The following is a 25532-nucleotide window of genomic DNA, read 5'->3' as shown; positions in this document are numbered from 1 at the left end:
GTTTCATATTTTAACATTGAAAATCAGACCAATAGTTGCTGAGATATCGACTTTAGAAAATAGTGGGTTGTTTGGATGAGGGTTGTATTAACAAAGTTCAAAAAAGCAAAATATAGAGAATTTTCTCAGCTTTAAAAAGAAAAATTTCGAAAGAGGGCAAACACGGGCACTATTTAAAAAAAAATAATAACTGCGACTATTTTCAAAAAAGTTACCTAAAATGGCTATAACTTGTAAACGGTGCAATTTATCAAAATTTCACTAAAGTACTTTGATTGCAAATTCGATTTTACATCGAACAATGAAGTTGATTTATTTTTTGCGACTAATATTTCGATTTTTTGAAAAATCAGTATTCATTCAAAGATCTCGGTCAAAGATTTGGGACGGCTGCCACATTTTTTTCTGATGTTGGTAACACTGCGCTATTTTGACATTTTGGGGGTGCACCATTCGTAACACCATCTTCGCTTAAAAATCTGGATAACCTACAAGTTTACACAAGACATCAAATCAATCAAAAAATCTCTTGTCAAGATACAGCATTTTATACAATTACATTTTGTCTGACCAGCCCCCAAAATTATACTGAGACTTGTATGAAAAAACTAATGATGCAAAATTGCTTCTTTAGACAAAGGGAATGCATGGACAAAATTTCGTCCAAATAAAAAAAAATAATTAAAAGATCGCGAAGAGAATGCGAAATTCAGCACCCTCTCTGGCTTGCTCTCGCTGCCGCTGCTGCTCATTTGAAATTTTCCTTAAACCTTGGTTCCATACCAAGTGCGCACACTGCTGGAAGCGGTGAAGAAATCTTTATAACTAAAATAACGAATTTTCGGACTGTTACAGTAAAGCAGCACAAAACAGAAGTTACTTTCATGTCATTAATATATTTGTTCATTTTTATAGTTTTTTTTTTCCTATAATCTTCATACTTTCGAGAGTTTTTTTTCTTCATACTTGCGTTTTTCTCTTGTCTTTTGCCTTGTGACTGTTATTTTGATTTACTGTTCGGCTCTTTTTATTCCTGCCAACGTTATTTTTTCCTTTCGTTTTGATTAACTTATTCCATTTGTTGTTGTTGTTGTTGTTTATAACTGTTACATATCGTTTACCATTTTTGTTTTGTTTGCCTCACACTCTATACACTGACCGGTTTTGGTTTTGCTCTGCGCTTTGTGGAACGTCTCTATTGCAATTAGTTACATTTGTTTGTTTTTTTTTTATTCGGTTTTGGTTTTGATTCGATTCTCACAATTGCATGTTATCTTTTTTGTTCTGCGGGTATTTTTTTGTGTGTTTTGTTTTGAGTTAATGTGTAAGTTTGCACTATTTCGAAATCGGGACTAAGTAGCATTAAAGATTGTTTTTTTTTATTTGTTTGATCTTCTCGCTAGTTGCTTGCTGTATGTATTTCTACGCTTTGAATAGTTAGGATTATTGATTCTTACGTGGAGTTGTTTTTTTCAGTGTTTTGCTATGTTATAGTTAAGTTTTTCGGTGTATCGCTAGCTTTTCTCTTTTTTTTTCTACTGTTATTTTATAGTGTTTGATTTTGCAGTGATTAGTTTTGCAATTGTTTCACGCTCATTGTGTAATTGATGTCGATCGGTGTATGTTTGCGTGGTTTTAATATTTAGCGGGGTTTGAAATTAACTGAAACAAAAACACAGACTCGATTTGAGTGATTTTCTCTTTATTTGGGTGTAGTCATGCGTCTCTTAGTGTGAAGATTATTTTTTTGTGAATATTGTTTTTCAACTTGAACAGCGCTGTATTGATTTTGTTTCCTGTGTATTTTTTTTTCTTCATTAAATTTCGTTCTATCAACTATAGTAAGTAAGATTAATTCGATCCATTATCATATAGTAGTAATATACTTGCATGAATTAAGTATTTGATTCATCATTAATATATTAGACTAGAAAATAGTGTTTTTTAAATTGTTCTCATATAATTTTAATTGTTACACTGTTGTTGATTTTAATTCAAAGTAAATGTCTAATTTACCTATTAGCCATCGATCAAGTGCTGTTAAGAAAGGTGTAAATTTATTTCAGTGTGTATTCTGTCAAATGAGTGTTTGTATTGTTTGTTGGAATAAATCATTTGTTGAAAGCTAAGTATTTTTTTCGGATAGGCAATTTTGTATCAATTGTTTCAAACAGCGTTATTTTGTACAAAAAGTTTAATGAATTTTGTGTCTCAATTTTTAGATTTTCGCAAACATTATAACAGAATTATATAGAGGTTATGCTTTGGAAATGGGCGTTAACACAGGGGGTTTTACGTGACACTTTATGTTATTTACATTTAAAAAGGAAGAAACACTACACTTTAAAAATATTCGCGCTTCCAACTTTGCACCTTTTAGTCTTTCGCGGAAGCCAATGCGCGAGCGGGTAAGTTCGGGTTTTGATAGGCGTTTTGTAGTTTTCGTATTTTTTTTATATTTCATATTTTTCAGGTTTCAGTTCCTATTCGACACTTCGGGGGTTCACTACGGTGGAGAGTGTGACTTCTTAGCGTAATTTTTTTTAGTATTTTTGAAAACTTTTCATTTTAATGCTTTGCTCTCTACAACTATTCGATTTTAAAGTTTTAGTTTTTTTTGCATATTTTCACTTTGATTCTGACGCCTGACTCGTTTTCGTTCCATCATTTTCCTGTATCCAGTTGCGTTTCATCGTTTTAAAACCAGTTAAAACAACGAGACGATTACTTCATTCTTTGGTTGTATGTGTTCTACTTGTTTTATGCTTAAATTTTGATTGACATGTTTTATTTTGTCGCTGTTCTGTTTATAAGATTTTGCAATATATTGAATGTTGTATTTCATTACATGCAACTACAACATGATGACCTAGGCTACCGTTTGTTTCTGTTCGTGATTATGGTGTAAAATATTTGTTTATCGTTTTGTTTACATTCTGCGTAATTTGATTACTCGCGTAGGTGGTAGAATTTAGTGTTTGATTTCTTTCTCTTTCTCTCCGTTATTACAGGTTAGTCAATTCTTTGTTGGTTCCAGAAGTTGCTATGGCTATTGTCTGTGGCGTGCCTGTTTTGCGAGAGCAGAGCTACCCATTTCGTGAGTACTGATGCGAACGACGTGTCATTTTGACAGCTGCCGCAAAATGGGTAGTTTTGCGTTAGCGTCACGCCCGTTAAAACCACTCAGACAGGTAAGTTCGGCCCCCCTCACGGTCAATCGTTCTAAAACGAGTCAGTTTTGAAGAATATCCCCCGGTGGAGACGACGACGCCTTCGGCAGGCTGTGGTCGTGCCCCGAGCGGCCAATCTTAGGCCAGCTGCATCTTTTTGCAGTTACACAGCCACTTGATAATACGTGCGTTGCGTTCTATAATTGACGGCGGTTCGCTCGGCCGATACATGGCCGGATTGGTCAGACTGTTGAGCGGACCACCTCCGGCACCGGTTCCGGCCTGCTGCTGCTGTTGCTGTTGGACCTGTTGTTGTTGCTGCTGCTGCTGCTGGGAAGACGGTGGTGGAAGCAGCGGCTGAGGCTCGTTGCTCGTTTCAGTGCTGTCCGGTAGGCGCGTCGAGTCGATCGTGCTGACGTCCGAGAAGAACACGGCGCTGGATTCGTCCGAGTCGCCGGTGTCCTCCGCCGATAGCCGGTGGATGTCACTGCCGGAATTGCTGTGGTAATTCGGAGACTTGCGACCCTTGGATGGTGCGATGTACCGTTCGTACGTTTCGTCGTTCAGCCCGAGCCGGTCGAAGAAGTGCTCCAGCTGGGTGAGGCTGTCCGACCGAGATCTTTGCTTCTCCAGCAGCTTCTGCTGTTCGCGTTGCTTGTCCTGGAAAGGAGATAAAGAAGGTATAGTTTGAATACTCTGAGTGGAGCAATGCTCAACACGACAAAGACTTACCGACATCCGGTTCCAGTAGCGATCGCTAATGTCGCTCTTGGAGCGCAGGATCGGCCGGCGATCGTCATCTGCGGCGGAACTACCTCGACCATCACCGCAGCGCGAGTTGGGATTGCTGATGGCCGACTGGCGGCCCCGATTCTTGAACCGAAGGCATTTCTGCCGTTTGAACGTTCCCAGCGGAGGACTCAGATCGAGCTGCTGTTGGTCCTGGGGGGAGAGTGGCGATACCGGCGACAGTGGAGATATTGGTCCAGGATTTTTGTAGTATTTACGAGCCGCCGAAGCGTTGCGATCTCGCGCGTCTTCGTAGTACTTTTGCTTCTGCTTTTCGCTGTAGTCGTCCTGGAACGCTTCCGGAACTTCGGGCGTGGTAAAGTTCAGCAGGCAGTCGGCTTCCTCGCGGATCTTGGCGCGGCACTCGATGCAATCGTACCGCAGCGGGGGAATTCCGTACGCGTAGTACGAATTTCCGCTGTGCTGAGTGGATGATCCGCTGTCCCGACGGTAATCCCCGCCACCGCCACCAACGCCCATGAGTCCATCACTCTGCTGTTGTTGCTGGTGTAGCTGCTGCTGCTGTTGTTGCTTGCAGCACGGTTCACTGTGGTGAGTGTAGTGCCCGGACGAACCCCCCGAGTCCCGGTTGAACGAGCTGCCGGATCGGTTCGAGCGATTGCCGCGGCTACAGCAACTCAACGCTTCCGAGTGCGGAGAATGGCGACTGATTTGCGAGTGCAGATCCGGCAGTGACTTGTGACTGTTGATGTTGTACGACTGCGTCGGCGAGTAGTCCGACTCGTCCTGGTGCACCACGGCCTGCGAGTGCGAGTACGATCGCTGGTAGTTGTAGCGGCTGTAACGAGATGAAAGCGGGTTAGCTTAGAATTTCAACGTCCTGAACTTACGCGAACTCACCTATGACTGCTGTGTTTCTCGGGGGAAGCGTTCTCGGCGTACTCCGCCGGTGGACTGATGGTGCGGTAGTCGTCCGTCACGACGCTGTACAGATACAGATCTTCGTCACCAACGGGATGGGGTGGCAGGGATTGCGGTGAGAGGAACGCACTTGGGAAGAACACTGACACGTCGCTCGGCTGTTCCGGATGTACCGTCAGCTGTTGCTGGTAGTTCTTCGGCGGCTGGATGTAGCTGGTCTCCAGAGGTTGCGGTGGACCGTATTTAGAATTTAGGGCAATGTCCGAGGGAATTATTGTCTCTTTGCTGCCGTCGGTGTTTAGAAGCTTGCGCAGTTTGGTCTGCAGCAGGTCCGACCCGGAGGACGCGCTACGGCGGCTAGCTGGCCGCTGTTGGACCATCTGCTGCTGCTGGGATGATGCGTGGTGGTGCGAGGTTGACTGCAGCTGCGAGCCTTGAGGCAACGTCCGCGATGGAGACAGCATATCTGGAAGAAGACATCGTAATCAGAGTTACCCAATCCCAACACGTGCGCAACTTGGACGGCGTGCCGAATTTAACCCCTTTTTCCGGTTTCAATTTCAACCACCCAAGAGGCACCACACATGTCAGCAGAGCGCCAAGGAGGTATCACATGTCTTCTCCGGCCCCGGAAAAGCCGCAAATTTAATCATTTTCGGCGTTTAATTAATTCGTCATCAGATGCCGCCGCCGCTACGGACTACCAGCAAGGTATCAAATTTTGCCTTGGAGTGTGAAATTGGCGTGAATTTAGTGGGGTGTGTAAATTTGAAGAGGAAGTTAAAGTGTTGCGAACGATTTGGGTTCGGGAAGGTTTGTATTGTTGGAGCTGTTGTTATCAGTCTTACAACAGCATCGGTGGTTCAGTGGTAGAATGCTCGCCTGCCACGCGGGCGGCCCGGGTTCGATTCCCGGCCGATGCATCGATTCTTTTTTAGTTTTTAGTGCACTTTTTTCAAAAACTAGTTTAAAACTAAACGGCATTGAAACATAAACCATCAATTTCAAATTAAATAACTTGTACCGCAATTCACAACCATAAATAAACAGGCCTAAACCATAACAACGTGGAATAAAAATCAATTAACCTCTCTTGATGCAACTACGAGAGAGCTTGAAGCTTTCGCTCTTTTTTCTGCTACCGCGCTCTCGCGAATGAGCGAAAGCTCGATTCTATGAGAAAAGAGAGAAGTATGAAACTTTTCATGCTCGCGCCGTTCCAATGTAGAGAGCGGTAAAGCAGACCAGCATTGAAACATAAACCTCGTCTCCACCAGTCGTGTCAAGCGGGGTAGAATGATAGTGAGCTTTGTTGCTCACATTTCCATCTGTTTCCGTGGTGTAGTGGTTATCACATCCGCCTAACACGCGGAAGGCCCCCGGTTCGATCCCGGGCGGAAACAAGTAAGCTTTTTTTTCAATTGAAGGAACGATGAAATTGATTAATTTTGCGAGTTTTTTTAAATTTGGTAATTTTACGGATTACTGTATTATTACTTACATGATCCAGAAACTGGTCCGGATCCTCCTCCGCCACCCATTCCACTTCCGCAAACGACACCAACCCCTCCTCCGCCCACCCTCATGCCGAGCTGCTGTTGCCGGTCCAGCACCGTTTCCGACTTGACGTAGAACGGTTTGCTTTCGGCGAGCATCTCCACGGCGGACTTGCGCTTCGAGTTGCGCATGTTGTGGTAGTGGATGGCCTGCTGCTGGGCCTGGACCTGGGCCTGCTGCTGCTGGTAGTAGAGGGCGGCGGCCTGCTGGTGGGACACCGAAGAAATCGTGGTCGTCGACGTGGACAGGTAGGACGTCGGCGGCGTGATGAGGCCGGCCATCGCCGACCCCGTCATCATCGATCCGGGCGCCGAATGGTGGTGCGAGGGCAGTGACGAGTGGTGCTGCAGCGAACCGCCGGACGAGCCCGACTGCTGGTGGTGATGGTAGGGCGAGTGCTGGGTCGACACCATGTGGCCTTGGCCTCCACCCCCTCCGGAGTGGTGATGCCGGCTGGTGTGCCGCGGACTGTTTCCGTACACTACGGCGGCCATTTTTTTTGCTTTTCTAACTTGTTACTTTGAACTTCACTTTTAATCTAAGTTTCACTAACTGGATCAATTCGTTGACCATGTGTGGTTCTTATGTCTAGTTTTCATAGTTTTTTTTTGTTTCAGTTTTGTCCACACAGCCACGGTTTCTGGAAGGGTTTTGCGATCTTCTGGTCACTGCTACTAACGATCATTAAACACGAATATCTGCAAAAAAGGGGGAAAAACAACAAACGGTTAGTTTGCTAGATAGTTTGTGGTTACTAAAGTATGGTCATTAATCGTATTTTTGGTGTCAACGTCGTAGCTAAGACAACATACGAGGTCGAATTGACCTTAGCCAAAAAGGTTTCTTAAAAAATGGCTGCTTTATGTTCCCTTCCTTCTACTTAACATTCGAGCTCCATTTTTGTCTCCAAATAAAATACTGCAAACTTGCAGTTTTTTTTTTTTGCGAAATTTGCATCTATTTAAGCGTTATTTGGGGCATAATACGAGGTAAATACTTTGGCGTGGTATCGTACGATCAGAGTGTCACCTGATCAAATTGATTGGTTTGTAAAATTAACGTTGACACGGGTTAATAATGGGGAAATTTGTACAACTGTTGCGTAAAATAATATTGTGACCGGCTTGAGGAAATTTCCGATAGACTTGCCGTCAGCGAAAACCAACTCGTGCCGGTAAAGTTTGTTCGTACAGGTTCAGCTTACGGCGCATAATTTGAATTTATTAGTTTTAATCAAGCCACATTAATTGTACAGTTTTACTTTTCGTTAAATTTTAGGTAAAATTATCAAACTCGCTTCACTATCGTTAACCCACAATATTCCTATAATTGGTCGCAATGGTTTTGAGGCTCTACAAAACAAAAATAGTTAACTCTTTAAGACCGAACTCCGTCTCTTGACGGCCTTTGATCTAAAATTTCGTCAAAAAACCATATCCAAACAATATGTAAACCAATTTTTAACAGCAAAAAGTAGGGGAAATATACCAATTTTAATCAGTCTAAGCCGTTCGACCAATTCTCATCACTTTTGCCGTTTTCCGCTATCAAATCAACATTTTCAGATAAATCAACAATGGAGAGTTGCTTGCTCACTTTTGTTTGAGCTATGTATTACTTTGGAACAGTCAAAAACACTTTATGAAAGCTGTAATTCATGATCAAAGTGCTGATAGGCTGATAATAGAAATAGGCTGAGAAAATGAATATTTAACCTATTGTGAAAGAGGATTTTTTCATATTTTAAAGCAAATCTTGGGTTTGCAGTTCTCCAGAACTCCGCAAAAAATCCTGATTTTAATCTTTGTATTTTGTTTATGTCTATGAAACTTTGTCTTTCGAGAGATCAAGATAGCCATGGGCCAGTTTGGACGTAAATTTTTTTCGGTGCCGTAAATTTGACGTTTTTTCCGGTTTTTTTCAAGTTATTTCTCGTTGGCATCTCTTGGCCAATTTTTGCAAAAATTCCACGACGGTTTCGGATTTGGTCTTCGGATGACTTTATTCTGTAAGAGAATTTTTCTGTGGCTAAAGACAAAAGTGAAGCTCTCCGTGAACCTTTTCGTATGGCGAAACGGTGAAGATTTCCTGATGGTTCCAGCCTTTCCGGCAAAGCCAGAAGCTGTTCGCAACCTACGGAGCCTGTCCCTTCACTTAAACAGCCCCTAAATGGAAGCAGATTCTATTTGATTCGGTTCGTCGACCGAAAACTATCAAGAACCTAGAGGAGGTGACGATCGTCACGCCGTCAGGCTGTGTCCAATTCCGGTTGCAGGAAAATGAAGATTGAAGCTGCTTATTGAAGATATCCAGGTTTTGGTGAGATCTTTCCATATTTTTTTGCCATGCCATACCAATATAAATTATATTCTTTTGATTAAATGAAATATCTTTCCTACCCCTTCTCCATCCTCCATTTTCCCAATCCCCATTTCTCCATTTCCACGAACCCCCCTCAAAATATAATTGCCAAATTTACACTTACACACCCAACCACAACTGATTCGGATGTTCTGCAATTATTAATATTGACATGAAAAGTGCTTGGGGCGTAATCTAATCACAAGACTTTCCAGCATGCTTTCATCGGACTGGTTGCGTTTATGTTAGATTAGATTAGATTATGTGTTTGAAACTTTGTCTTTCGATTCCTTATGTTCAAATAAGCAATTTTGCACCTGAATCACGACTTACATTTCAACAGGGACAATTAATATGAGTTAGGCCCTTTTGAAATATAAGTCGTATTTTTAAACCCTGAAAATGTTTGTTTCAAGGAGTTGAGAAAATTTTACGCAAGTTTCAATTTTAAACATTAAAAATCGCAAGATATTATCGACTCAAAATTGAGGATCAGTTGGGCAGAACTTAAAATCGATATTTCAAAAGGCATCATGTACATTTTGACACTTTCTGAGTTATTGCATATTCTGAAAGTACTCCTAATAAGCTACCTTTCCACCAAAAATGAGCAAAAGTTACTTCAGTAAAGTCTGTTTAATCATGATTTTAAATAAAGTAACATAAACAAAATCTCTGCCATCAGCAGTCCCTGTTTATATAGCCCTGTCAACCTGTCAAACAAAAGACTACATGAACCTCGTGACGAAAAAAAAAGCAACATGAACAAAGCGCCATGTACATTCGGCGAAGAAAAACGAATCATAACAAAGCGTCCCCCTCAATGACAGCAGGGTGATATCGACGTTGGTGATTTCAAAAGAAGTTATGTTTGTTTTTCTCAAATAAAATTACGGAAATAATGTTTTATTGAATTTGGATGATCAAGTATCAATAATAGCAAAGTTTTTCATCGTTTGTTATCATTAGAACATCTTATTTTGCTTTTATATTAAAATGGGAATTGAAAATTGATGCTCAACATTCAAATGCGTTTTTCTCAAAACGCATGGTTTGTACATGATGCTTTTTGAAATGTTGGCGTCGAAATGTTTATTTTTTGTAATTTTCATTTATTAATATCTCAGCAACAAAAAATCGGAGCAACAATCTAATCTAATCTAATTTAATCTAATCTAACACAAACGCAGCCAGTCCGATGAAAGCATGCTGAAAAGTCTTGTGATTAGATGACGCCCCAAGCACTTTTCTTGTCAATATTAATAATTGCAGTACATCCGAGAACACCCGAAAATGTAATACAAAAATTAAAGCGGCCAGCCCTACTGCGTTGTGTTTACCGCAGAGAAAATTCTGTGAACGGATCACATTTCACAGAATCTACAGGGTAGGAAGGATGGGTGGACATACCGTACCAAACGCTCCGGATTAGTTTTGATGTGGTGAGTTTTGTGAATGCAGTTTTTGTAAGTGTCGTGAGTTTTTGCAATTTGATCATTTATGGTATGGGGGAATGGTAGGATAAAGGAAAAGGATAAGCAATTTTATGGCAATTTATATAAGTTATATAGTGAATCGATAAATACATAATCGCAGTACAAATGATTCCAGGAAGCTGTAAGATGAATAACTTTAATTAAAAGGGCAAATGATCCAGATGGTTCCATTGTTGGTTTTGCAACAAAAAATCGGAGCAACAATGTCCAAAAAAGCGAATTTTAGGGTGGACAAGGAAAACACTCTTTTCAAAAATTAATAAAAGACAGTTTTGTTGAATAATTTAACCATTGCTATCACTCAAAATCGGTGCAATTTATGTTGAAAAATTCAAAAGTACCTTTCTTTTTAGAATTTAACTTTAAATTTATACGTTATTTTTGAATGATGTTGTGTGCATTTTCGATACTTTAATAAAACAATTTTTCCAAAAATTCATAACTTGGCCAGCAACAAATCGTCCGTCATACCCTATAACTCAAACTATTTGTCTACTACAGTGGACTCTATCTGTGTCGATATTGAAGGGGCCGTCGAGAGCGGGAGGTATCAAATTACAGAACGAAAAATCAAAGACTAAAAAAATATTTTCGAAAATATTCGAGAAGATCTTCAGCCAAAGAGTCGACGGTAAAACATATCAAATAGTTCAAAAAATGGATGCGCGAAAGTTTTTTTTAGATTTTTTCAGAGTGTAATTATTTTTTCTGAGTAGCCTCAATCATAACCTACAACTTTGTTGAAGACATCAAATCGATCAGAAAATCTCTTCTCGTGATAATTTTTTTCGAATGATATCATAGCACTATGGACAGCCCCAAACTGCAATACCATGGTATGGAGACTTGTAGTAGTCATATCTGAGCTTAATGATCCGATTTATCACAACTAAATAATATTTTTTGGTGAATAATCTCAGGGAGCAAATTTATTACAAAAGTTTTGCAAAATGATTAGTTTGGAGCGAATCGGCAAATTAAATGGAAACTGAACCAAACCTTTAGCCTGCCATAAGTAAAATAATTTCCCCTATTCGATCTCCATATCGAATTGTCCGGATGACACAGAAAAATCACCGCCAGTCGAGCGGTGCAGTAACCTCCTTGCGAACAAGATATGAATAATTAATTAGCCCAACCCCTGCCTGCAAGAGAGCAGAAACCTATAGAAATCGAACCAAATGCTGACGACCACAATAGAAACTCCGTCCCGTGCTGCTGGCACCGTTCTGGGCCTTGGTTCTCCGGCGGTCGGTTTCAACTTTGTTTTGATTTTCGCAAGCTGGTCGTCAACCACCCACCCACCCGTCTTCAACTCTTCAGCTGCACAACTGTACAAACAATAAATTTACCGGTCCACCGAAAACGATGATGACCAACCACGATCGCGTGCCCCGTCGTGGTCTCTTGAAAGTTTTTTGGTCGAGCCACGAAGAAATCGCCGGCGGAATGAATGGGCGGATGGACGGATGGCCACCCCGATTGAATTGAATGGTCCGCCACCGCAAACCGGCCTTACCCCTCCGTTTTCCTTAAGGGGCAATTCATGGGTTTAATCGAGCCATTTAACGCCTTTTAACTGGCAGACCGCCACGTGACTTTGTTCGCACCGTAAGAACCTATCGGGATATCTCGTCTTTGCATTGTCTGAGAGAATGGTTGTAGACCTTGATCCGATACTCGTCAAGAACTGTCATTATTTGGTCCATTTTGTCGTTCTCAAACGATCAGTAAACGAACTGTCAAGTTTAGCCATAATGGAGGGTTGTTGCTATAAAAAGCTGCTGCTCCGCTTACCGGTGCACAAGGTCGTGTCTTGTGTGACGTTGACTTTGAGAAACAGTAAACATTAGTACTAGGTGCAAGTCACGTCCATCATCTGGGCACTCTCTGTGATGTTTAGATGGTCAATCTCGTGGCCAACCCCGATTTCACCGGCTTCCTCGATCGATATGTCACGTGCAGCCATAATGGCAAGTGGCGACCCTGTCATCAACTCTTCTATTGCTAATTTTTATTGCTTTCTTAATCACGAACCTACCAGGGCAGGGCCCCTCACTTCCGTGATTAGTTCCTGATGCAATTAGCTCGCGGAATCCGGATACCTTTTGTGACCTTTGCCTTCGTGGAAAGAATTTCGGTGCCATCACGAAAGCAAAAAAAAAAAAACAAACAAACCAACACGGTTGCCACGTTCCCATAATTCCGATACTGAAAGGTACAATTAAAACTGAAACATGGCGCCGGTGACGACGGAGACTAAACTGTGCCGTGACACGCCAGAAGGCTGTTCGTGTGACATAACCTTCACCTTTCGGGGGCACAAATTTTGGGTGAACCGCCGGGGCAGGGAATTTGTTAGGTTAGGTTGGTGGGTGGTTCGGTCTGGAATTAATTTAGTGTTGGTGGGTAGGTTAGGTGAATAAAATTAGTGTTGATCTCCGCGGAAGAGGGCGGGAACCTTAAAGCACTTTAAGCTGGCGATTGTTTTGTAACAACAGTCGTGTTTGTTTGACATCTGTCACTGTCGCCATAATGGCGTCGTGTCAAACTAGTGCTCCAGATTTAATCGCGCACTGATATCGAAACGCAATTATAGTGAAACCTCCTGGCACAGGAAAACTTCTACCGGCGTATCGGAAATTTCCCATTTCCAGCTCAGTGGCGCACCATCGTCGTTGCCGTAGAGAGCACTCCGGACATTCGTTCAATCAACCGTGGAGGCTCGCTTCTTTTTCCAGCTAAAAGGTGCACGTATAGCTCCTATATCTACGCCCGGTTTTCCTTCTGCGTGCTAAATCAGCGTAAAAAGAAGCCGCGAATAATTAGTGATTGATGCCTTCTACCAAGTATCGACTGGCGGGGTGCGTCCGTCCATTACGTAACCGGCGAATTTTATAGCAACGCGTTAAATCTGCACTCAGCGAGCTGCTTATCGCATTTGAACTACTCAAAATCGATGAATCGGCATTTGCGATCGAACCCCTTCCTTTTTTTCCTGACCGAGCAGTCGGTAATGGTGAGGAAAAAAAAACGAAGTGAGTGCAGAATATAATTCGCAAAGAAAAAAAAAACAAGTAATTCAAAACGCGCTGTAAGCGGAAGCGAGCGGAAGTGTTATTTGCCGCTTATAAGTTTTTCGCTGCCTGTTGTACTCTCTCTCTCACCTCCCTCTCTAGAACCAGTGGCAGAAAATCAATATCGGTTCGGTCTATAACCTTTTCGGTTCGCACGGTTTGGCGGAAAACCTGTCGAACGAGCCACCATCCGCCACCATTATGGCAACGCTGACAGGTCGCGCTGTCAACGCTTTATAGCGTAATGGTAGAACCTGCTCAGTAGGCTTCGCCGGCAACTGCACCTCATGACCCTTGAAGGGGAAACCCAGCAGGCCAGAAAATTACGCGATCGTTTCACTTTTGTTCGGGGGCCGCCGCCAAGTACCGATCGGGTACCTTGAATTATACCAAACACAAGTTAAAAATTTGCCGCTCCGTGCCCATTGGGATCACCCCTATTTTTTAAGGTGGAACGATTGAGCCGTCGTCACCATCGTTACGTGACCATAGTCAAAGCACGCACCCCACAAGCCGCGTAACAACTCTTTATTATTGTTTCGGTGGCAGCGATTTAAACTTGCTTAGTAATATTAATTATGCATTGATTTGTGGGTGTTTTAAGGTGTCGATAACCGAGCACTTTGCCCCAGATGACACGTTTGGTGTGAAAGCTGTGCGGGCTACTTTGATTCGATTTTATAGCACGAGCGCCATTATGGCGCGTTTTGACAGATTCGCTTTTGCGTCACATGTTTACACGCAAAAATTAATCAAAGTGGCAAACCAGAAGCAAGACATGCCGCGATGTAAACAAAGTTTGGATTGCGTTTGCTGGGAGCCGCTTTTGAGGCTTTCTCATAGAGAATTTGCAGCAAAGCTAAAAGACGCGTGTCGCCACCTATGAACAAATAGCGTAAACCTATGATTTTTAGAAAAAATGTGTTTTTTCCTTCCTAATCAACATTTTTATAAAACTTATGCCGGATTCGGATGAGAAAAATTATTTCCAACAATTTGGTGTATAACTTTCCAATATTTGTTTGATTTTTCTATGAGAAAACTGTAGATTCAGAAAAAGATAGTAATTTGGACTATTTGGCAAGAAAGTCTGTCAAAAATCAATACAAATTGTTGAATATACGTTAACACATCTGTTATCAACTATATAACTGTTTATTTCATTGATATATACGGAGAAACTCATTTTTTCGTGTTCCAAAACATGTTTTTTAAAGAAAAAGGTCACAAATTTTTGCGCGCCCAAAAGTTGATGTTCATTATTTTAAAGCAAAAAATTTTTCTCGTCTTTTGCAACCAGTTTCATGAAGATTGATGCAGGGAATCATGAGAAATAAGCGATTTTGTTCTTTAATCGACAGAAAGGCATACGACTTTAGACAAGTAACCTCATTTTGGCGCCACCTACATTTGAAACGCAGTCGCGCTGCAAAACCTCAATTGGCAATCTTGTGCGCGCTGCTCTTTCAATTTCTCTCTCACCCGAGATGGGCAATGTTAACTAGAATTTTTACTACACGCAGAAATGTTTAGTAACAATACGCATTATTATGGCAGATTATCTTCCGCGTTGAGCCATGCTTGGGAAATGGGTAAAATGTGTTACTGCTACACAGTAAAACAAAATTGGCATTTTTAATGTGCAATAGCTGTCAAGTTAGACTTGATATTTATTCAGTTTTTTACTGTGTTAAATGAAAAACACGTGTTTTTCATACTCACTACAATAAACCTCCCTTCATTCTAGTACCCTTTTCGCACACAAATCTGCAGACTCATGCAACAAAACAACAATGCTCCGTGGTGTGTCACACACAAGTGAAAATTGCGTGAAAGTGAAAACTGTGTCACTCTCACAGGCGCACACACGTGTCTGAGTGGATTATGTTTTTTCCTATCGAGACACGTGTAAAAAAACGCGATTCAAAACGTTGGAATCGCAGAACAAAAAGGGAAAATGAGAGTCTGCTGCTCGAGAATGGGTTCGTCGAAGCGTGAAGAATTCAGAGAGAGCGAACAAAAATGTTGTTGTTTACTGTCTGTTTATGTTACAAACAATGACACAGTTCCGCGTGTAGTTTTTGTTTTGGGCCTCAGAACGTTTGCAGAAATTTACTTCCGGAACTTCACACCTTAGTGACAATCGCGAGTTTTGTGTGGAATTTTGCCAGTGAAAGCAGACCTTTCTTTTTTATAGCGAAACGAAGGATCTGTTTGGCAAAATGTTTGCAAAATATTTTGAAAGTTATAAAATTTAGTTGACAACCGCATGGCAACAAAGTTGACTCTTGGGAAAATTCACATTTCATAGAGTAAATGTGACAGCATCTAATAAATTCGCATGGATTTTGCTTTTTTTCATTTTTACACAGCTTTTTGCTACAGGCTCGTGGTATAGCAAAGAAACAGCTGATTTTGACATTCGAATCGAGTAACCGTACGCATACACAATACATGCGCACGTAGATAACTCTATAGAGTAATCTACGTGCGCATGTATTGCGTGTACGTACACGAAAAAGATTGAGGTTAAATTTTGTCCGGACAGCAAAATCAAATGGTGCGCTAGTGTGTGTACGCGAAACGTCATAAAGCTCTATAGAGCTTCACTAGCGCACCATTTGATTTTGCTGGCCGGACAAAATTTAACCTCAATCTTTTTTGTGTACGTACACGCAATACATGCGCACGTAGATAGCTCTATTGCTCTTTTATGTCTGTGTCATCTAAGCAAACAGCGCCTTCTAGGATGGTGGTCATTCCGAGAACTAATTTTAATTTAAAATAAGCTCATCCAATTTAAAATAACTTGACCCGTAAAGCTTCCATTTTTGGTCAGAAATTGCCTGCTCAACGTCGATTTGTGGTGAACATTTCGAAAAAGGAAGTGTCTCATCAACACCATCATCGGTAATTACTACTTTCAAACAGTTGTCGTCGTAACGCGGACGGTCGTTTCTCACAGCACTCAATATATTTATTTATCTCATTATCAATCTGGACGAGTCGCTCTGGACGACTCTTCAATGACGTGTAATGTGCGTGTACGTGTGTGATATATATTTTTGCATAACTTGATTGCAACTTTTATCAGGTCTCTGATGTCTGTTACTAAACAGGTACGCTCTGGCAACACGCGTCGTGTAGTTGGTAGACCCTATTAGTTGAGGCTTGCTATTTTTTTTGCTCTCACTTTGTCGACGCATACATAAGTCAAGCTTGTGAATATTGCCACGGCACTTGCGGCAGTGTGGTGTGTGCATAATGGGCCGATGGTGTACGCAAAAATTTCTCTCATCGATTATATATGCACATGTTTTATGCTCGTGCATTTTCACTTTCAATTAGCAAGGTGCATCTTCCCGGGCGAAGTGACCAAGCAACTCTGTTTTTTGCAGGTTGTGTTGCGTAATGTGTTTGACCTTTTCCAGCGTCATACTTACTTTCTTGATGAGTTTTTTTTAACTTTGAACTGATTGCGATATTTGATGTGTTTTTACACAATGCAATCATAATTCTTAAAAAATACTGTTACATAAAAATAATCTTATCTAAATACGATAATGTTATCGTTGATAAGTTATTGGCGATAACCGACGGTAACTCATTTAAAGTAATTTAAAATGAACTTGTTCAAATTAAAATGTATTAGATGTTTTTTGCTTAACACATGTTTTATCTGTAATATAGCAAGTTTGAAAGTACATTCTAAAAAAAGACTAAATTCCACTTTAGATTTTTTAACAAGTAATAATAAGTAATAATTTGCAATATGGGTATCAAACGACGAGACATGTTACCTGAGTTCTTATTGATTTTTCTTTTTCAATGTAAAATACTAACAAATTATCGAATTTCTTTTAAAATACATAAAATATATCATAAGTTGCAATATAAAACGACGATTCTCACAACCTTTTTCAACAATTTTCAATGTTCACAAATATCCTCTCGCAATGATATACAGTCCAGACTCGATTATCCGAAGTATCATTTATCCAAAGTTCGGTTATCCGAAGGTTTGTTTGGGACTTCGGATTATCGAATCGTCGTTTTTACTTCTAATATCAAATTAGAGTTCAGTATCCCCATTTTAATAACAATTTAATATTTGAATGCCTATTAAATCACTAAACGCATTTTTCAATAATTCTTTTTTAATTTTACAAAGTATTCTGTTAAAAAATCAAAACTATACACTTAAACACACACAAAAAAAACAAAATGCAAAATTTTACTTTGTATCAAATCCAAAATTAAAATAAAAAAAATTAAAATTTTATAAAAATACACGTGAAAATTTTAGTATTTTATATCAAAAATTCAAATTTTGTGAGAAAATATAAAACATTTTGCTTTGTTGAAAATTATGGAATTATTTATGTGCATTGTATTATGAAAATTTGAGAATTTTACAGTAAAAAAATCTAAGGTTTGTGAGAATCCATACAAATTTTTGCGTCTATTGTTATCCATCTTGCAAATCATGAAGTTTAGAATTTTAAAACAATACACTATATTGGAAAAAAAGTATTTTAAATTAAAATCTGTAATTAAGTCAAATTTATTAGTAACAATTGCGGTTATCGCGGTTTTACGAAAAAAAGTTTTGAAAAAGTTACTTTTTGCATTTCTATTTGTTTCGTCGCCCGTGTCTGTCGCGGGTGACCATGAACGGTCATGATCAACGACGACCAACTTTTTCAAAACTTTTTTTTCGTAAAACCGCGATAACTCGTGATGTTCATAAGCAAACCCCTTATGTCTATATATCAAAATTTTTGTAATTGTCTGCTCTACAACTTTGTAAAACATTGTTACACTCTAAAAAATAACCCTGCAAAAATAAGAAAAAACACGAAATTTTAAAATGAAAAATTTTGTTCTAAATGAAAAATGACCCTTCTGGGACAATGTAGATTCGAAAAGTACATTAAATTTCCCATAAAATGACATGTTTCAAAATTTTTTACAGTCGAGTAACGGAAAATGGGAGAATTTTTAAAACTTATTTAGTGTTTTTTTCGATGAAAAATACGTTTTATCGGAATTCTGAGTACGCCATTAAATCGGGCGTCTAATTTTACATAAAAGTCCCTTTGACACCAAATTTCTATCTCATCACCGTTTGAGGCTGCAAATTATTGAAAAACACCTCTTTTTTCGCATGTGCAAAAATGAAAGGGGTCGTACCGCCCCTCCGTCACGAGATATCAAAAAACGGACCTCGGATTCGTGATCAGGGACAAAAGTTACCCCTTAGGACAAAGTTTCACGCAAATCGAAGAGGGGTCGGGGCAACTGCTGTGTGAGTTGGCGGAGAATTACCCTTATACATTTTGGAAATTATTCTTTGTTAATAATTTCAGTAAATTTCACTTTCTGTTTGTATAAGTTCATGTTAAACAGATACTTTGAATGTGTTATTTTCTTAAATATGATGTGGGCAAAAACATAAAACATTAATACAAATTGTAGAGCAGCGAATGACCAAGTGAGCTTGTTTTTGTATGGTAAAAATACACATATTTAAAGAAAATAAAGCTTTTTCGAGCCTACTGCAAGTTTCCCTGTATTCTCGTGGAAGTTTTGTACACAGTGATTATTTTTTTATATTTTAAACCGTAGTAGAAATGCAAATAATCGTCAATTTTCGGAAAAGTTTAAAATTTTCACCGGATAAAGTGGAACGGAAAAGTATCATCGTTAACGTGGAACGGGATGTTTTTTCGCCATTTTAAATCGCCATATTTGATGATGGCCCGTTACACCTTAAAGCTGTCAGAAATAAACGAATTAAATTGAAAAGTTCATATAAAAAAACACGTACAATCGTTTATTTTCCAACTTTTAATCAAATTGCACATTTTTGATTTCAATGTTTTAAAAGAGAGGTAACAAAATAGTTCACTTTTATATATGAAGATTAATTTTATAATTTGATTTTTCTAACTGAGATGTTTTAAAAATCCTGGGTGATTTTTTTGTTTTTCCAGATCGTCTAAAATCAAAGCAAGAAATTAGATGAAACTATGGAACTTTTAAAATAACAAGCGTGTAGAAAACTGTTTTTTTTGCTCCTTTTCAATAACCGTAAACCGGGGTGACATTGATAGGATTTCAATTTATTTTTGAAATATTTTCCAACTGGTAAGGTTTGTATCAAGATTATTATTTTTAAAACATGTACTGGGGTAGTCCACACAAGTTCCATGCATTATTTTTGAAAAAAGGATTTTTATAGTGTTTAAAAAAATAGTTGCGTTGAAAATTCTTATTTTGAATTTCGGGGTGACTTTGATAGTCATAGTTTTTCTTGTTAAAATCAGATTTAAGGTGTTCAAATATTATTTTTACGTCAAATGTACCATTACTGAGGTTGCTAATATAGTTTTTAAGAAAAAAAAAATCGATGTCTATATTTAGTTACCCAAGTTTATAATCTAATCTAATCTAATATAATCGAACACAAACGCAGCCAGTCCGATGAAAGCATGCTGGAAAGTCAAATGATTAGATAACGCCGCTAGCACTTTTCTTGTCAATATTAACAATTGCAGTACATCCGAGAATACCCGAAAATGTATTACAACAATAAAAACGGCCAGCCCTACTGCGTTGTGTTTACCGCAGAGAGGATTCTAAGAACGGATCACATTTCACAGAATCTACAGGGGAGGAAGGATGCGTGGACATACCGTACCAAACGCTCCAATTTGATGTTTCATGTGTGTTATATAATAGTTATTTATGTTCAGATAAATAAAATAAATAGATAATATATCAATTGCAGTTTTACAAATTAACTTGATTTTTACTGAAAAAGAATATTAATTAAAAGAAAAAAGTAGTAGGGAAACGAAGAAAGAGTCATTAAATACTTGATCGAAAAAGTTAAATTAAAAGACCAGTTAAATATTTTTAAAATCAGCTAAACCTAATCCTAAAAAAAAATCGCATTAAGTAAAACAAATAACTTGTTCTGAGTATATTTAGTTAACCAAGTTTATAAACTTTTTAACAAAATACACATAAATTTTAGGTAAAATTATTAAAAGGTCAAAATTTTGCCTAAAATTTGTTGAAACTAGTTTTGTTTATAAAATTATCGATTTATATCGCATTTTAAACTGAATTCGATGCACGAATCGAAATTTTTAACATTTAATATCAAACTTGTTCTACTGAAAATGCCTATAACATGATTTTTTTTTTTGAGAAATGATTCTAAAACACTCAATATTTATTATTTACAAATTTATTTAACCTTCTCTTACTGAAAAATTGTCCAGAGAATCTGAAAATGCATTCCGTTTTCCGATTCAAATTCATTAACATGAAGAAAATCTAAACTTATCTAACTAACTTTTTAAACTTTTCAAAAAATTATGAAAACTTCTTCTACAAGTACTTAGAACACTTCTCTACTACAGTCAGTATGATTCGATACCATTCCGTTCGTATTTAATTTGTACTCTTCATTTTGCGGAAAATCTCAAAGCTATCAAATGTTTTTATTTGCTTATTTACTGAAGACACCAAATCGATAAGGAAATCTATTTTCAAGAGAGAGGATTACGGATATGAACATAAAATTTTTGTATGAACAATTAAAACAATGAAAAAATGCTGATTTCGTGAAGAACAGCATATTTTCATCGTAAAACATCGGTAGTTACTCACAACCTTCTAACTTCAAGTACCCACATACATTACCCCCGCGCAAGACACTCACTCGAGATCAACCACCATGACATCTCTCCCATCACATCTCCATTGACTTGGCGTGCCTGCGTCTCGTTCCGAAGACAACACAGGCAAGAGTTCATTAAGGTCAATGCTATCATCATCTTTTTCGCCCAATTTCCACCTAATCTCAGCGTCAAAGCCAAAAAGTGCTCATCCCGGCGTCGTCGTCGCCGTCGCCGTTGTTTGTCACCAGGGCCAGACCAGGCCACGAGGAGAGTGATAGATAGCTCACGAAAACGATACCACCGGACACGGAGGGAAAAAGGCGATAAATGTTCCAACTTTGAAGGGTACGATTTTTGGTGGAACGTTTCCCTCGGTGCATCACACATGGATAATCACATTATGGCGTGGAAGGCTTTCTCGTTGTTGGTTGACGGCATCGGCAAGACCTTGAACCTGCGCCGTTGACAACGCACACGTGACACTCGGCTGGAAGGATTTTGGGCCATTAATAATCATTATACATATCGCACGGTAATTGAAGGAGCTTCCGCTTGGGCGGAGAATGGTCCTTGCGAAAAAAAAGCGGTGGAGGATGTTGTGATAAATTCATCTTTAGTAGATCGATTAGTTCTCAAAACGGTACACAAACCGGAAGTCCAATCAAGTCGGTACTCCACGCTGCAGTTGATCATTTCCGGTCACATGGCAAACCCATGTTGGGACACATTAGATATGAACAAGATTCCCGCGCCTATTAACAACTTTCCCAAGAATCACTGAACAATCTGAACCACTTCTCGCCCCAACTGATGGGTAGGAAGAAGAACCTCCACCTCTTGTGGACAATAAAAAAGTAACGTTCCATCCATAAAACCCTCCACTTTTCGGCTCTTACTCCTTTACGCAACACACTTAAATGTGAGAAAGTGAGAAAGATGTTTTTCAAATTAAGCGATCCCAATAAAACCCCCAGCTCGTACTCTTCTATTTTTTGCCTTTTTGCGTGAGTGTTTTCGGGTAAAGCTTAGGTCGCGTTTCCTGTACGACCCGGCTTTAATAAGTCAACCTTCTTAGTCGCAGTCACGACTCCTCGCGCGTTGTCTTGACGGACATCGGAGCAGCTGTCGCCGAAGAATGCCACTTTGCCGGTTTTGAACGCATCGCTCTGTGCATCTTCGGTGCTGCTGCCGTCGATGTAAAAGATGCTTCTTCATTCACCAAAAATGGACCGTTTTATGGGTACGCGGACATGTAACTGTAATGATTCTTTCCCGGTTCGAGAACCTTTCAACGGTTAAGTGCTGTAGTGAGGGGGGGACAAAGCGAATGTTGAGCTCTGATTTATGTTGGGTTATTGGAGGATCACTTGAAGAAGGTCTTTATTGTTTGAGTTGTTGATCTGGACAGATGTGCCAAGGAAGACTGTAATCCAATAATTAAACTATCCTTCATTTGGAAAAATAATATAAATACGCTAGAAGAACGATACGTTACTTTTTGGATGGCGCCTTGGGGTCCATCCATAAACCATCCCGGATGAAAAATTACCATTTGATTACCATATTGGATCATACAATGACACTTTGAGAAATGGTAACTATTTGTGAAATCGTTTTTCAATTTCCCAAAATTAAAATTTAACTATATTAAACTATTTGTGAACTGTTTGATTTAAAGTTACTTTTTGCCAAATAGTACTTAAACCATTTATTTACCATACAACAAACAGTTTTTTGACGAAAATAGTACTGAGTTTTTAAAGGTTACCATTGCTAACCACTTTTATGCCAGATGGTTAAACCATTTGTGAGATAGTAAAAATTCATGCCAACCATATAAATACCATTTCTAAAATAGTAGTCAAACATTTTTGGAAATGGTAGTAACAATATAGTTTAAAGTTCAATTACCATATGAAAAAAAGTTTTTATATGGTACTTTTTTATGCGGGATGTCTTCAAAGAATAATTAAGCTTTTGTAAATTTTCCATAAAAAATAGTCATCGTCAACATCTACCACTTATCTCATGTATGCAAAATTTGAGTATATTACATAAAAAAAGTGATGATCTGAATTTTACATTTGGGACCATCCATTTTTGGGAAATCCCCCCCTCCCCTCGTGAAAAATTGTCCATTAGGGTACCCAGAAAAAATGACCTCCTGCTCTACAAGCGGAAAATGGTTTTTTGTGTTATTTTGTGCGAAATTGGTTAAGCGTAACCCATTGATACCCGAGCCTGAAGTTGACGAAAAAAATGTTTTTCATACAAAAATACTTTTTAGGATCAAGTTTTGCAGTTTTGGTATGTTCTACAAAGTTGTAGAGCATCAAATTTCCAATGAGAATCTCACTTTTGGGAATATTTGGATGTTTACAAACTTCACCCCGAGTAGAAATGGGTAAATGTTGACTGATTTTGCTCATATTTGGCCAAGAGTCCTTAAATAGCTCAAGGAACAATAATCAGCTTGTGGAGCGAGGTTTTGAAAAAATGTCCCACGCAAAAAAAAAACTTTATGCGCTTAATGCGTACAATATATTTTTTTTCAAATAAATGTCATGTTTAATGAAAAAACTAACAAAAATATTATAATTATTTGTGAGTATCTCCATTCTTCAAACATACCATTTCTTTCAAAATGAAAAGTATGACTTCATTAAATATTTTGAGAGATTTTCCATTGCTTAAAAACAAAGTATTCCTAATGGTGGTACTATTTTTGTGAGATTTTTCATTCTTTTCGACTTCTAAATTATAATGTTAGTTTTTTGATTGTCGTAATATTTTTGTGAGTTTTTCCAATCTTTCAAACATTAGCAGTTCATTTTAAAGAAAATGGTTGACCTCAAACATTAGTTTGAAAGATTTTCCAGTCTTAAAAAAAAACGAGCTATTCTTGATGGTTGGAATATTTTTATTACGTTTTCCATTCTTTCAAACAGTTTAAAAAGAGAAAAAGTCTTACTTCTTTTACAACTTTTCTATCATTTTTTTTTAAATGTATCCTTGATGATCGTTATTGGTCTTTTAAAAAGATCTGACACGCAGAAAAATGTTTTATAGAATCAGCCTGTACGAGGTTTGTTTCAACAAATTTTTTGTTGAATATAATCAACGCCGATTTTGCGTTGAAACAAATCTTGATTTTCTCAATTCCACAAAAATCTTTTGTTGTTTTGAAAAAGGTGCCTTGACGTTTAGCGTTGATTCAACAAATATCTTGATTTTCAAATCAACAAAATGTTTTGTTGATCCAAATATGCCTTATTTTTCTGCGTGGACACATAAAACAGATAAAAAAAGAGAGAAAAAGTCTTACTTCTTTTACTAGTTTTCCATCATTTTTTTTAATCTATCCTTGATGATCGTAATTTGTCTTTTGAAAAGATCTAACACCTACATTTTTTTTTATATCTATGTCAAAAAAATTTCAAAAAGTTCAATAATCCTCTAAATTTTCATGAAAATAGAAGTGAAAATCGTTTTAGAAACTTTTTCATAGCTGCGTCTTTATTTATGCTTTTAGGCTAATTTGAAATATTACGACCTTTTGTCATTTCGACATTTGTCCTTTTCCATTCGACCTTTTGTCCACTTTCGACCATTTGTCCATCCGACCTTTTGGGATTCGACCTTTTGTCATACAATACAAAAATTCATGTCGTTCCAAAATTCAAATGTCATACAAAATATCGCGTCGTTTGATATTGCAAACCATGAAAATTGTAGCATAGAAAAAATATGTTGTTTATTTTGGGTTCTATTTTAAAAATAGTATTGCACACTTTGCACCAAATTCTCCCCCTGTGCAAATCATAACTGCACACAAAATATTTGCACACTGAAAATCATACCCCTTCTCCCCCCCGCTCGCCTAGAGTGGTGCGTGTCTCGACTGAGCTTTGTTGCTTTCGACCACTTTAGATCAGTTTCAAACTAGGGTGTGTGTCTTAGATAGTTTTTTTCTGCTGTAGTTTGAGGTGTGCACTTTGTTGGAGAGCTTTTCACAACTTGCACGATTGTCTAAAATTTATCTGAAATCCGCAATATTTTGTAAAACAAATAAGTAATTCCGCGTTATTCAATTAAAGTTTTAATTTTTCAAAATAGGGTAATTCAGAAAAAATTGAGTAGTTCTAGTTTTTATCATCATCAAAAAATAAGTTTTAGATTTAGATTTCAGTGATTTAAAATTTTCTTTATTAATTTGTTCTGAGATACAATTATTCAAAAATGATGAAACCATAAAATTGAAGATTTTTAAGGGTCTTGGGCCATTGCATTAATTTAATAAATACATTTTAAGCTTTTATTTTTTTTTAATTTTGGGAACACGAACGAAAAATGTTAAGAAAACAAATATTCTTATAAATTCATTGATATTTTTCATTTTTTTTTATACTAGCATAGCTGTAATGATGTAGCATTTTGTGATACTTTTCACCTCCAGCATTATCCGGCTTTTGACCAATTTTGTTTTCGAGATTTTTTTTGTTTTTC

The 25532-nt window shown here is 38.4% G+C and overlaps 1 protein-coding gene and 2 non-coding genes across 6 annotated transcripts in view; 2 read left to right on the top strand and 1 right to left on the bottom strand.

Annotated features, from left to right (window-relative positions):
• Positions 1–1159: 1159 nt before the first annotated feature.
• Positions 1160–25532, bottom strand: part of LOC120420565 (uncharacterized) — an 85134-nt gene continuing 60761 nt past the window's right edge. For all 4 annotated transcript variants that reach the window (XM_052710713.1, XM_039583639.2, XM_039583640.2 and 1 more), the window contains exons 3-6: positions 6343–7096; positions 4821–5307; positions 3903–4758; positions 1160–3830 (exon numbers count right to left, since the gene is read on the bottom strand). In XM_052710713.1, coding sequence (XP_052566673.1) covers positions 3309–3830; positions 3903–4758; positions 4821–5307; positions 6343–6892 — 2415 coding nt within the window. In that variant the 5' untranslated portion in view covers positions 6893–7096 and the 3' untranslated portion in view covers positions 1160–3308. The remainder of the gene's footprint in view (positions 3831–3902; positions 4759–4820; positions 5308–6342; positions 7097–25532) is intronic.
• On the top strand, positions 5694–5764 carry Trnag-gcc (transfer RNA glycine (anticodon GCC)). The gene has a single exon. It is a non-coding gene; the product is annotated as a tRNA-Gly (tRNA).
• On the top strand, positions 6172–6244 carry Trnav-aac (transfer RNA valine (anticodon AAC)). Its single transcript has one exon. It is a non-coding gene; the product is annotated as a tRNA-Val (tRNA).

Source organism: Culex pipiens, chromosome 3 (assembly GCF_016801865.2).
Source record: "Culex pipiens pallens isolate TS chromosome 3, TS_CPP_V2, whole genome shotgun sequence".
NCBI lineage: Eukaryota > Metazoa > Arthropoda > Insecta > Diptera > Culicidae > Culex > Culex pipiens.
Note: the sequence above shows the minus strand (reverse complement) of the source record. Positions and strands in the feature narration are given on the sequence as shown.